The sequence below is a fragment of the Eumetopias jubatus genome, unplaced genomic scaffold (genome assembly GCF_037043125.1).
Source record: "Eumetopias jubatus isolate StellerSeaLion01/CBP00866 unplaced genomic scaffold, mEumJub1_p1.0 scaffold_14, whole genome shotgun sequence".
Lineage (NCBI taxonomy): Eukaryota > Metazoa > Chordata > Mammalia > Carnivora > Otariidae > Eumetopias > Eumetopias jubatus.
In genome coordinates this window covers 82,096,744-82,109,804 of record NW_028274820.1, presented here as the reverse complement: position 1 = coordinate 82,109,804, position 13,061 = coordinate 82,096,744, and the positions used below count along the sequence as shown (strand labels likewise).

Here is a 13,061-nt window from a genome sequence, read left to right as displayed (position 1 = left end):
TTAAGAACAATCACTAATAAAATAGAATATTTATAGCAATATACTGTAATAAAATTAATGTGAATGTGGTTTCTCTCTCAAAGTACCTTATTGTACAGTGCTCACTCTTCTTGTGATGATGTGAGATGATAAAATGTATACACGATGAGACGCAGTGAGGTGAATGGCATAGGCGTGTGATGTAGCCTTAGGCTAGTACTGACCTTCTGACAGTACATCAGAAGGAGGGTCATCTGCTTCTAGACCACGGTTGACAGTAGGCATCTGAAACCATGGAAAGCAAACTCATGAATGGGGGGGGACTACCTTATTAATAATAGCCAAAAGGTGGCCCAAGTGTCCATTAGCAGATGAATGGATAAAGAATGCGATATATTCGTATAATGGAATATTATTCAGTCATAAGAAGGAATGAAGTTCTGATACATGCTATATCATGGATGAACCTTGGAAAGGTTATGCTAAATGAAAGAAGCCAAACACAAAAGGACAGCTATTGTATGATTCCACCTATACGAATATGCGGAATAGGCAAATTCACAGAGACAGAAAGTAGATGAGAGGTTACCAAGAGCTGGGGTTGGTGGGGGGAACGGGGAGTTTTTGCTTAATGGTTAAAGAATTTCCACTTGGGATGAAGAAAATGTTTTGACAATAGGTAGTGGTGATGGTTGCACACATTGTGATTGTAATTACTGCCACTGAGTTATATGCTTAAAAACGGTTAAAATGGCAAGTTTTATATTTTGCCTCACTTAAAAAAAAATACATGTCTGCAGTGCAATATTTAGGCAATACAGATCTGTAATAGAAAATGAGAGTCCTTCAAGATTCTTAAACAGCATACTTTCTGTTAGAGAAAGGTAGATAGTGAACAGATAAACATAATTTTTCAAGTGGCAGACAATGCTGTGGAGAAAATAAAGCAGTGGGAGAGAGAGATGTGAGGATATATTTTAATTTGATGAAGACTCTGATAAGGTGACATTTGAGCAGAAACTTGAAAGAAGTGAAGTGGTCCTTAGATATTTGGAGTAAGAGTATTCTTGACCAGGAATTTACAAGTACAAAGGCTCAGAAGTATGAGTGCATGGTCCAGACACAGCAGGGGGTCAGTGTCTAAATCCCAGCAGGTGTGACTGGGGCAAAATGCTTAATTCTGTTCAGCCTTTTTTTATTTTAATCTTGAAAGATTAAAAAATTCTTTAGGGGCGCCTGGGTGGCTCAGTCGTTAAGCGCCTGCCTTCGGCTCAAGTCATGATCCCAGGGTCCTGGGATCGAGCCTCACATCGGGCTCCCTACTAGGCGGGAAGCCTGCTTCTCCCTCTCCCACTCCCCCTGCTTGTGTTCCTGCTCTCGCTATGTCTCTGTCAAATAAATAAAATATTTAAAATTTTTTAAAAATTTTTTATGTTTAGGGCGCCTGGGTGGCTCAGTTGGTTAAGCGACTGCCTTCGGCTCAGGTCATGATCCTGGAGTCCCGGGATCAAGTCCCGCATCGGGCTCCCTGCTCAGCAGGGAGTCTGCTTCTCCCTCTGACCTTCTTCCCTCTCGTGCTCTCTGTCTCTCATTCTCTCTCTCTCTCTCTCAAATAAATAAATAAAATCTTAAAAAAAAAAATTTTATGTTTAAAAAATTAATCTTTAGATTAAAATCAATAAAAATTTTAAAAATCTTTTAAAAATCAAGATAGGAGTAGTAATACCTCTCTTTCTGGCTTGTTGTCAGGATTAGAGATAAATGTACTTACTGCTGGAACTACGTGGGAACTCAGTGTGTGGCCACTGTTGTTGTTACTGTTATGACTTTTTATCTTAGTGTAATTGGATGCAGCCCCAATGAGGAAAAGCAGGGTAGAGAAAGGGCAACTGGGTCTGAGCCCAGGAGTATGGCTTCCAGTTAATTACTGGATTTTGAGTAACCATTGATAATCTCCAGATGTAAATTTAATCAAATATAAAGTAAGAATGTTGGATTAGCTGAGAATTCTGAGTAATTCTGGCATACTGTGGTTTCATAAACAGATCATTTATAAATAATTCAGTGCACTTCGGAAATGATGCTATTTTTGTAAAACCTGTCTTTGGAGTCTAGAATAAAGATTTATTTCACAGGAACTGTCAACATCTACCTTTTTTTTTCTTCTAACAGGCATTTTGGGAATAGATTGCCAAACTCAAGTTTTGTCTTTTTTGTCAAAGCTTCTGTAAAGAGGTGGTGTAAATCAGTTAATGTTTTCCTAATTTATAATTTGAATAAAGGAAAGGAGAATCAGTGTAGTGATTTTTCCCTTCTGTGAAAAGTTTGTTACTAAATTCCTGGTGTATCTTAAAATCTTACTTTAGAATTTAAGGAAATAAGGTATTTTCTGTTCGATTCATGTCCTAAAACTCCTATGACATTTCATCAGACTTTCTCTTAGAATGATAAGTAGAGTAATTTTAGGTACAATTTTAAAAATTGGAGATACATAGTTCTAATCTAGTTGGTATGGCACAGCAAAGTTCCAGAAGCAAATATACTGAAAAAGAGGTGTGACCTGACATTCTGCTTCAGGCCACTCAAGTAGGGTAGGAATCAGTAGCTCTATATAGCTATTTTGTTGGGGCACTTTTGTGGATGCCTCCAGTAAAGGGATGTTGTCATTACTATTATTTCTATTATTCTTATTCTTGCCCTTGAAGGCATGACTTTATTTTGGCTTAGGTAAATTAATTAATATTCATGATGACAGTTCTGAATTATTAAGAATTCAGTGCTCAAGAAGATCTGAAGTCATGCCATTTTTTAAGGGCCATATTCTTCAGAAATGAGGTGGAGAGGGAGAAAAAGGGAGAGAATATGGATGAAAGCGAGAACATTAGGTGTTTAACAAGGGAAGATTCACTCATTTAGAAAAATGACATATTCTTCCTTTGAACTAGAAAGTGGTATGTTACAATACTTTGTTGAGATAGGGGAAAATGAAAAATACATCAATTCAGTGACTAATTTGTATGTGATACTAAGCTCTAAAAGATATTTTCTCTGACTCCCCATCCTTCCAAAAAAAAAAGTAAACAAAACCAAACGAATGCTGTTAACAGCTTCCTTATTCTTCAGGCTGCTAGGTATGCCCAGGGAAGTTTTGCCCTAATACATTGAATTAGTAATATTTAGTTTTCATGAATTATAGAATATATGTAATAAATATGAAATGTAGTTTTATGTTCTTATTTCAAATGAACTCTTTCCATTCTGTAAAGAGGTCCACTTTCTTTTTTTTTTAAGATTTTATTTATTTATTTGACAGAGACACAGCGAGAGAGGGAACACAAGCAGGGGGAGGGGGAGAGGGAGAAGCAGGCTTCCCGCCGAGCAGGGAGCCCGATGCAGGACTCGATACCAGGACCCAGGGATCATGACCTGAGCCCAAGGCAGACGCTTAACCTCCTGAGCCACCCAGGTGCCCCAAGAGGTCCACTTTTAACATTTTTAAAGATTTGCAGACCAGGGCCAGGAAATTATAGTTCACTCCCTTTCGACTTGCTAAGATCATTAAAGTTGCCTTTCCTTTCTTCTCTCCTGATATTTTTTAGTAAGTAAGACATTAAACTACCTGCTTCAAATTCCAGCCAGAGAAAAAAGACAGTTTAATGCATGGTAAGGAGGGAGGCTCTAGCATCTTTTTTTTAAGAGTCAACTAGCTATAAAATTAAACCTACTTAATTTTTGTGAAAGGACCATCTGTTTGTAGATGAAGACAAGTATTCTAGGGTGCAGGGATCTTCAGTGAACCCCCAGTAGTGTACAGATCATCAGAAGAGATTTTTTTTAAGATTTTATTATTAATTTTTAAAGATTTTATTTATTAGAGAGAGAGAGAGAAACAGCATAAGAGGGGAGAGGGTCAGAGAGAGAAGCAGGCTCCCTGCTGAGCCAGGAGCTCGATGTTGGACTTGATCCCAGGATTCTGGGATCGTGACCTGAGCCGAAGGCAGTCGCTTAACCAACTGAGCCACCCAGGCACCCAAGATTTTATTTATTTATTTGAGAGAGAGAGAGAGAGAAGGAGAGTACAGAGGGGAGTGAAAGAGAAAAGCAGACTCCTTTGCTGAGCTTAGCCGACTGAGCCACCCAGGTGCCCCAGAAGAGGTTCTTGAACCAATTCAATGTGTATGTAAACGTATGTATGTATTTTTTTTTTCCCTCTCTGAGAAGGCCATTTTTAACTCTTCTCTCATTCTCAGAAAGATCCATGAACCCACAATCATTAAGAACCACTTTTTAAGGACAGAATTTCATATGATTCTATTATGGTGTATAGTTGAGTTAGTATTGAAGTTCCAAAAGTAATTAGTTATATGCCCACATTATACAGAAATAATAATGATTTGATACTAGAAATTAGTGTCTTGTAAAAATCCTGTATTATTTTTGGTGAGAAGTCCTATAACAAACCTTAGTTCTTCATAAAACTACAAATGACCATCACTGCGGAGGGTTACTCAAATGATAAACAGGTATAGAAGCACTTGTAATCTATAAGATTCCATACAAATATAATATCCTAAGTATTGTTATAGAACTTGTAGTAAGTGGAGTTACTACTCTAACTCCACAACTGTATTCTTTTCCTACTTCAGGAAGATAGTAGGCTTGGATTAGATCTTGTAAATAATTTGGTTTAGAAGATTTTGTTCTTTTTGGTTGGTCTTTTTGCCTGGTCTTGAATGTTCTAAAAAACATTCAAGCTGTGTGGAAGGGTATAACCAGAAAAGCAGAAGCTGCCCCTTTCCCTCTGAAGCCACTCACGTTGCCTACTGTGGTAAAATTAGATAAAATCACTGCTTCTTTATCTTGCACCTTTCCAGCTTTTATGTATGTGTGTGTATATCTGTATATTTATGCATGTATGTATATATATATATGCATGTAGATAAGCTTATATATGCACATTTTTCATCAAATGACAGTACTTACTCATGTTTTGTAAATTGCTTTATTTTACAGCATATCTTGGACACCTTTAGAGAAGGGTTTTAAAAATAAATACATGGTATTGAATATTAGGGATCTGTTTATATTTTAAATACATTTTTATCTTTTTCCTTTAAGGTTCTTACATTAAATTATTGTTTGGAAACAAAATAAAAGGGTTATAATACAATGAATTAGAAAAAATGTGCAATGCATCTACAAAACATGTACAATGTATGAGATAGTCGTATTTTACCTGACATATGAAAGGTGTTTCTGCAATTGAAATATATTTTAAATAGGTATTCATTAAAACAGAATAGAACTACACTAGCTAATTAGTACTTGTCAGATAACAGAGAATGTTAATAATGGTAAGTCAAAGTTTTTCCTTTTTAAAATATAATGGTAGAAGACTGAGGTCACAATTTACTTTAAAATCTTTCTGAGTTTAAAATCCATGAATGCTGATCATTGGGGAGGTCTAATTAGGCTATTTATTTTAGAGTTTATAGTAGTAAGGTCCTTTAAAGTAAGATTTAACATTTAATAAATGGACATAAAATATGGGGAAAGACTTTTTCAAAGTATTTTGAAAGTTTAAAAAATATTTTATCACAAAACCATCAGAATTACAGACATTTGTCAATACATTGTTTTCCCTCCTTGTGAGATTTAGTTCTGAAAGAGAGTAGTGCCTGTCTTAGAAATTAGGAGATCTTGATTCTTGTCTTGATCTACAACTAATTAGCTGAATGTGACCTTAGACTGTTCATTTACCCTCTCTCGCCCTTATTTTTTTATCTGAAAAATGAAGGTGTTTGATTATGTGATCTCTAAAGTCCTGTTTTCAGTTCTGAAATGCTAAGATTCTTTGAAATAAGCTTTGTAGTACTTGTATAGTTTAGTTAAGATTTAATGAAGGTATTTTATATATATGTGTGTGTGTGTGTGTGTATATATGTATATATAAATGTATATATAATATTGACATAGTTATTCATTTAATTGTCCAGATACTTGTTGAATGTTTTTGGTCTTCTATGCTGGATGTCGTGAATAAGAGGGTAATGGACCTTGCGAGACAGTGCTCGGTGGAGCAGAGGGAATTAAACAACTATTACATAATTGATTACTTTAGCCAGATGTGATATGACTGAGATTGAGTAGTAGAATCAGAAAAGTAGCAGAAAGAATGAAGATGGGTACTGGGAGAGTGGATTGATTAGTAAAAGAGAACAACATATACAAAGGCCCTGATTGAGGAGCCTGGAATGCTAAAAATTACAAAAGGCACTATTCCAGGGTGTGTCACATAGTAGGTAGCTGGTGAGGTGGTGGGCATCAGATCATATAGTGACTTGTAAACCATTTAAAGATTTTGGATTTTATGCTAATATTATCTGTATTACTTCCAATTAAATTCCATGACCAAATTGATGTTAATACTCATAAAATACATTTTTCATATTAGAGAAACATTTTCTGTCCATCACTATGTTACCAGTGTTATCAGATTCCTGGCTTCTCCCTGCACTCTTTCACTCTTAATTGGTGTTTTAAAATATGATAACAGGATTTGCAAGGTCAGTGTAGTAAAAATTACTTAATGCCTGTTAAAGTCAGATAAGTGTTTTTCTTTTTGGATTATCAGTTTTTTCATATTTTCTGTGTCCTTTTCCTGCTTACTAAAAGTGCAACAACTTGAGAATTTTGGATACAATATCAATTAAAAATTAGCAGGTTAATATGCTAGTCTTGTAGTTTACGTTTTTTAGTCACATATTGATTTGTTTCCTGTTCCACCACTGATTATGTTCTACATTATAAGATATTCGTATGTAAAAAATGACATCTGTTAATATGTAAATAAGTTGTCTGCTTTTTTTTTCCTTTTTATTATTGATTTTTAAGAACACTCCTTTATGTTAAAAAGACCTGTGCTGTTTTCGTTGATTTTTCTCTGAAATTGTTTGCGGTAGAAATATTCCTGTTGGCTAAACCAAAAAGGAAATTGTTTAATGACAAAGTTTCACTCCTTTTAAGACACTGTGACAGAAAAATGACACAAAAGGAAAATGACCCACTTGCTGATACCTGGTATCCTGAGTTAGTTCAAAGATTTCAGATATACCAAATGTGTTTTATTTTTAGAACATTCATGCACAGATATTGATAAAGCCTTATCACTTTTAGTAATATGGTATTCTCTCAGGCTGGTTTCCTAATACTTCCTTTCAGCAGATTGAGATAAATGCCTACTCTGTATATCAAATGCATTCTTAGCACTCAACTGTGTAATTCCTATTCTTGTTTGAATGGCTTCAGTGTGCTCTTTTCAGAAGCTTAGAACTTAGAACAACGCATATTAAATCTCATTTTCAACTCAGTCTGATGAGTGTTTATATAAACTAATAGTTCCTATTATATGTTTATCTTTCTTATCCTCTGCATTTGAATTAATTTAAAAGCTATTACAATTTGTAAATTCATGGGAACTGGATTCTAAGAGCCATTTTTTTCTCTCTTCTGTTTAGCTTTGTACTTTAATTTTACCAGTATTAATTTATTCAACATATACTTTGTAACTTTGAACAGAAGCCCCTTACTGTCTCTTTAATGGGATATAAAGGTAGATAAGACCTTCTTAGTCCCAGGGATCTTATAGACTTCTAAGAGCATTAAAAACATTAAGAAGCCCTTGTAAATAACACACAAGTGAAAAATATTAAAATACTGCATAGGAGAGTTCAGAGGAAGGAAGAAATATTTTTCTCAGAGAGAGGCAATCTAAGATAGACCTCATAAGAAAAGCATTTACAGTCCAGGTTTTAAAAGATAGATAGGATCAGATATATGCAAAAGAGAAAAATGCTCTTACTAGTAGGGACTCAGAATATGCAAAGAACATATGTGGAAAAGCACTACGAATATAAGAGAATCTGATTTTTATAGTATTGAATAGACATATATGAAAATAAAACAGGCCAGGTTGATTGGGATGGGATCACTGAGGGCCTTTCATGCAATTTATATAGGTATATTCAAATGTAAGTTCATGTTTAGAAATATAATAAATTAAACATTAGTTTTTGTAAATATTTTTGGTTGTTATTTCTACGTTGTCAAATCTGTGCTAGAGGAAAAGTTTTATTATAATGTTTTACTGAATTGTATTGCTAATGTTAAAATAGAATTAGACTTGTGAAAAATTTTTTCTTATGAATGCTGATGTCCTTTTAGTGATTTTTTTCTATTTAAAATGTTTTCTCCATCATAAAATAAATACTTAAGTTTAGATTATACAGAAAAATAGAAAAATGTTCATCTGCACACTTGGCATTTTGTGTATTCTTTCCATATAATATTTAAGACATTTTTAAGTAAAATAGAAAATAAGATGACATAGGTTATTTTTTTGTGCTTTTAAGAGAATTTAGAACTGATAAACTTCCCTACTTCTGTTTATCTTCCCCTGTTAGTTTGATTAGACAACTTTAAGTCTTTGACTAAAATCTCAAGTTTTCATTTAAATCAGAATTTTTAGTTAGTTGAAAGCATTGTTTATGTTTCAGTTTTAAGAGTAATGTATTCCAGAAGCAGTCTTACTATTTATTTTATTCCCCTTTAAAACTGCCTAGGGATGCCTGGGTGGCTCAGTTGGTTAAGTGTCTGCCTTCAGCTCAGGTCATGATTCCAAGGTCCTGGGGTTGAGTCCCGCGTCGGGCTTCTTGCTCAGCGGGGAGTCTGCTTCTTCCTGTGTGTGCACGCACACTCTTTCTCTGTCAAATAAATAAATAAAATCTTAAAAAAAAAAAAGAAAGACATGAGACGTTACCCCAGCCTACAAGGTAGTTCACAGCCTCGTTTAATGGATCTAAATGCAGATTGACACCAGACCCTTTCTCGCATGTGCAAAGCAAGTCAGTAATGCGGGAGACTTCTTTTTGGTAGAAATTAAGATTATTGAAGGAAGCTGCCTAAAGCCCAGGAATTTTTATGTATCTTAAGATTTTGGTATTAAAATTAGAAGAGTAGGGGGACGCCTGGGTGGCTCAGTCGGTTAAGCGTCTGCCTTTGGCTCAGGTCATGATCACAGGGTCCTGGGATCGAGTCCCACATTGGGCTCCTTGCTCAGCAAGGAGCCTGCTTCTCCCTCTGCCTGCCTTTGTCTCTCTTTCTCTGATAAATAAATAAAATCTTAAAAATAAAAAAAAAATTAGAAGAGTAGGATAATTTCATATATATAATATATATTATTACATATTATATATGTATAGTGCAGCAAGACAAAATTTGCTGAATGTGTATGTTCCAGTACTTGGAAATTAAGAAAAGGAGATTTAACTAAAGAATGAGAAAAGCAAGAATAAATGGGGACTGGCTTCTTATTACTATTATAAACATAAGTAGATAGAAAATATTTTTTTCTTATTAGTATGTCAATGGAAATTTCTTATTTATGTCTCATACCCTGGATTTATATGCACAAGTATTAGCTTTGTGACAATATGGAGTTTTTATACTAATGGCATGTCTTTCTCAATGTAGTTTCTCAACTCTGACATTTAGTTTCATTTAAATTTCATTCTTAATACTGTTGGATCATCTGTTATCTCATTGTTTATTTCTGCAAACTTATTCATATAAATTGAGATAAACATTGATTTTTGAACTCCCACTAAATAAATAAAAATTTTTGAGTGATTTAGTTAATGATTTCCTGGTGAATGAAGTGAGACATTATACTTGTCCAGGGCTACATTGTTGATGTCCTTTTTGAGGAAGTAGTAGTCTCAATCTTATATTCAGGAAGCATTAAATTTAGGCTAACCAGTTTTCCATTTTATGGAAATTACTCCTGTTTTTAAATAATAATATAAGAATTTATATGACATTCACAATTACAGATATTTTGATGTTTAAAACCATTTTTTCCTTATGTAGGATACCATTGCAGTAGCTGGATTTACTGTCTTGTCAGCATCTTCATCTACAAGCAGAGATGGTAAACATTGCTTATTTTTGAAAGCATTTGAGGACTTCAGATCAACTGTTTATGTAAGTGTGTAACTTCTAGTCCAATCATTTGTGGTTTTAATGAGCTAAGGGGATGGAATAGGAGCATTATATATATAAATCTACAGATAAACTATTTAGTCTGACTGGGTTATTTTAATTAAATATTTTAAGTTTAAAGCAAAAATTCTTTTCTTGGCTTTATGTTTAGAATGACTCCAGGTAGAAAAGAAAAATCCCTTAAAAATAATTACTTATTAATAGAATTTTTAAACTTTATAGGTACTCTAGACCTAATCTCATTCTTTGCTCTTACACCATCAGCCCCTTTTGATGGTCTACTTGATTTCACTTTAAATTAATCAAGTGCCCTTTTTTAGATAAAGCTGATTTCATTCTATTTTATTTTTTTACAGAGATCATTCTCTGCCTCCCACTTTACCCCTCCTCCCACAGCCCTGTGTGTGTGTGCGTGTGCACACACAGAGACCACCAGTTTGGTCAAGGCTGTCAGAGAAGTGAAGTTGGGCCAAGTCCTGTGGTTGCAGGCCACTGTCTGCCTGTTTTTCTGTAGTATCCACAAGGGCATTATATGGGCTAGGGGTGGTCCTGTGACATTGTGAAATTAATAGATTAGACTGAAACTTAGACAGTTTTGCGCATGTTAGTCTTAATTTGTAAGCCATAATTTTGTGCCATTCTAGTGAATTTGAATATTACACAGTTAAGTGTGTAGCTTTGGTGCAGTTAAAGGTCTGTAATCAAATTGGAGGTTGTTTGTATACAAGTAAATCCTCTTTTTGTTTTCAGGTTTATGTTAAATCTGTAAGGGATTTTTCTGCAGAATCCATGTCTTTGGTAAGATGATATTCAATTTAATTTAAAATACCCCCCCACACACATAAAGATACACCCATATATGTACATACATGTATATGTATGCATCCCATATATATATATGAGATCCACTTATAGTCTAATTTTAAAATAGTAATACAATGGGAAAACAAAATCTTTACCTTTAATAATGTTAAATTTGAGTTATATATTTACCAAGTAATAAATACCTGGTTGTTCTTTTATTTGGAATATCTGCTGATACTTTGTATAAGCTACATATACAAAAAAATTAAAATGGAAAAAAAGTTTTATTGTGTGAAGATACTGGGATTAGTACTACTTTTAACCTCAGGCAAGTACTTTTGTTTCTTCATCAGTTATATTTATAAACATTATCATGTGCCGAATTGTGATTTAAAAAATTATTTAATTTTAAGAAGTTTATTATACTTGTGATACATTTTTCATATCTTTTTTATCTTTTTTTCAATATTTTATAAAATTTTGTTCTAGCAATAGGAAGGTTCCCATTTTTATAGTTGAGCTACATGTAGCTGAGTGAAACTGGAAAAAAGGTAATATATGAGGAAGTTTAATATAAAGTTTACCTTCTGCCTATATTCTTAAACCTTTTGTTTGTAATGGACAGAGTTCAGGGACTTTGTATTAGTTAACAGTGACTATGGGATATAGATTTTGAATTCTGAATAATGCTATATGGAAATATGATTCAAATTTGTTATTTAAAGAAACTGTAACCAGTAAAAGGGTTGATATGCTTTCTTAAAAGCATGAATTAGCCCCAGGTATTAGTTTTTCTCAAAATTGTTTTAGATTGCTCAGCTTCAAAAACTTGATACATCTATAAACCTGTATGTAAGGAACAAGTGAAGGAAAGAACCTATGAAATTGGCAAAAAATGTCTTTTCAGAGAGCCCAGGTATTCTGATCTATTAGACTATAGCTTAGATGCTGTGCACGTATATTCTGGCCTATTTACATGGAAGGTCAAATTATAATCAGTAAGTTGTTTGTTGTTCATGAATTAACAAGTACATTACATGGATGACCATAATGGTTAGTGTCATTGAGCTGTGCTGGCCTGCCGCATTCATCTGTACGTTAGGGAGATAACCTTAATGTCTTGAATCTAGTTATTTGTCAGCTGAGCATATATCTTTCATTTTTGTCCCATATGCTGACCATTGTTTTTCTTCCATCATTTATGAGCTACAACTTTTTTTATATCGAGGTTTGATAACATTTCTAAGCACTGCCTTTCTTATATTTGAACTAAAATATCAGCTTCCTTGAAAAAGCCAATTAACTCATTTTGATTTGATTTTTAAAGTTTTAACTCATGTGGTAGGTAGTAACCTTATTTCCAGTTGTGGGTGGGATGGATGGGTGATGGGGCCAGATGCGTGAACCCTTTTAAGGATTGTTAGACTAATATGCAGACATGTCCTTGTAAATCACTTTCCCCTTTCTTTCCAAACTTATGTACAATTATAATTTTTAATATAAATTAAATAATTTATAAATATAAATGTACAAAGATAATTTTTCTTTTCTATTTTTACCATTTTTAATGTATATACCATTTACAATCAAAACCTGGCTTTTTAGGCCTAAGTAAAATCTTTATAGTAATATAGGGAGAAAAAAAAGAAATATATACCACACATTTTGAAGGGATATTACTTAAAATCCAGAACCAAGATCTCTTAAATTGCATTTCTTAGAATTGTGTACAAATTACATAATTTATCATCAAAATTGTAAGAAAAACTGGTTTGTATAGTATTCTTTATAAGCTCTGCATTTCCTTTTTTCTTAGGCTATATCCTCTTTTTAGAAACTTAAAAGGAAAAAAATGCAGTTAGATTGGTTCTTAATTTAAAACTTTAATCATAAAATTATTCTAAAATTAAATATTTAGTATTGATGTATTCACTGTCTTCTCTTTCTTAGGTTCCAGCAACACATTATATATATACACCCCTGAATCAACTTAAGGGTGGTACAATTGTCAATGTCTATGGTGTTGTGAAGTTCTTTAAACCTCCATATCTAAGCAAAGGAACCGGTAGGTATTAAAATTGGTGAAGATTTTAATGGGCTGAAACTGCTTTATTGGTTTCAGAAACATAGCTCCTTCAATACTGTTAAGTCTTAGAAGCTCAGTTCTGATTTATTTATTTTTAAAAATATTTATTTGAGAGAGAGAGAGAGCGCACGCA

General features: G+C 33.6%; 1 protein-coding gene across 7 annotated transcripts in view; it reads left to right on the top strand.

Moving 5' to 3' along the window:
* Positions 1 to 13,061, top strand: part of POT1 (protection of telomeres 1) — an 82,801-nt gene that overhangs the window by 16,652 nt on the left and 53,088 nt on the right. For all 7 annotated transcript variants that reach the window (XM_088018308.1, XM_088018306.1, XM_088018303.1 and 4 more), the window contains exons 5-7: positions 9,907 to 10,020; positions 10,789 to 10,836; positions 12,793 to 12,907. In XM_088018308.1, coding sequence (XP_087874434.1) covers positions 9,907 to 10,020; positions 10,789 to 10,836; positions 12,793 to 12,907 — 277 coding nt within the window. The remainder of the gene's footprint in view (positions 1 to 9,906; positions 10,021 to 10,788; positions 10,837 to 12,792; positions 12,908 to 13,061) is intronic.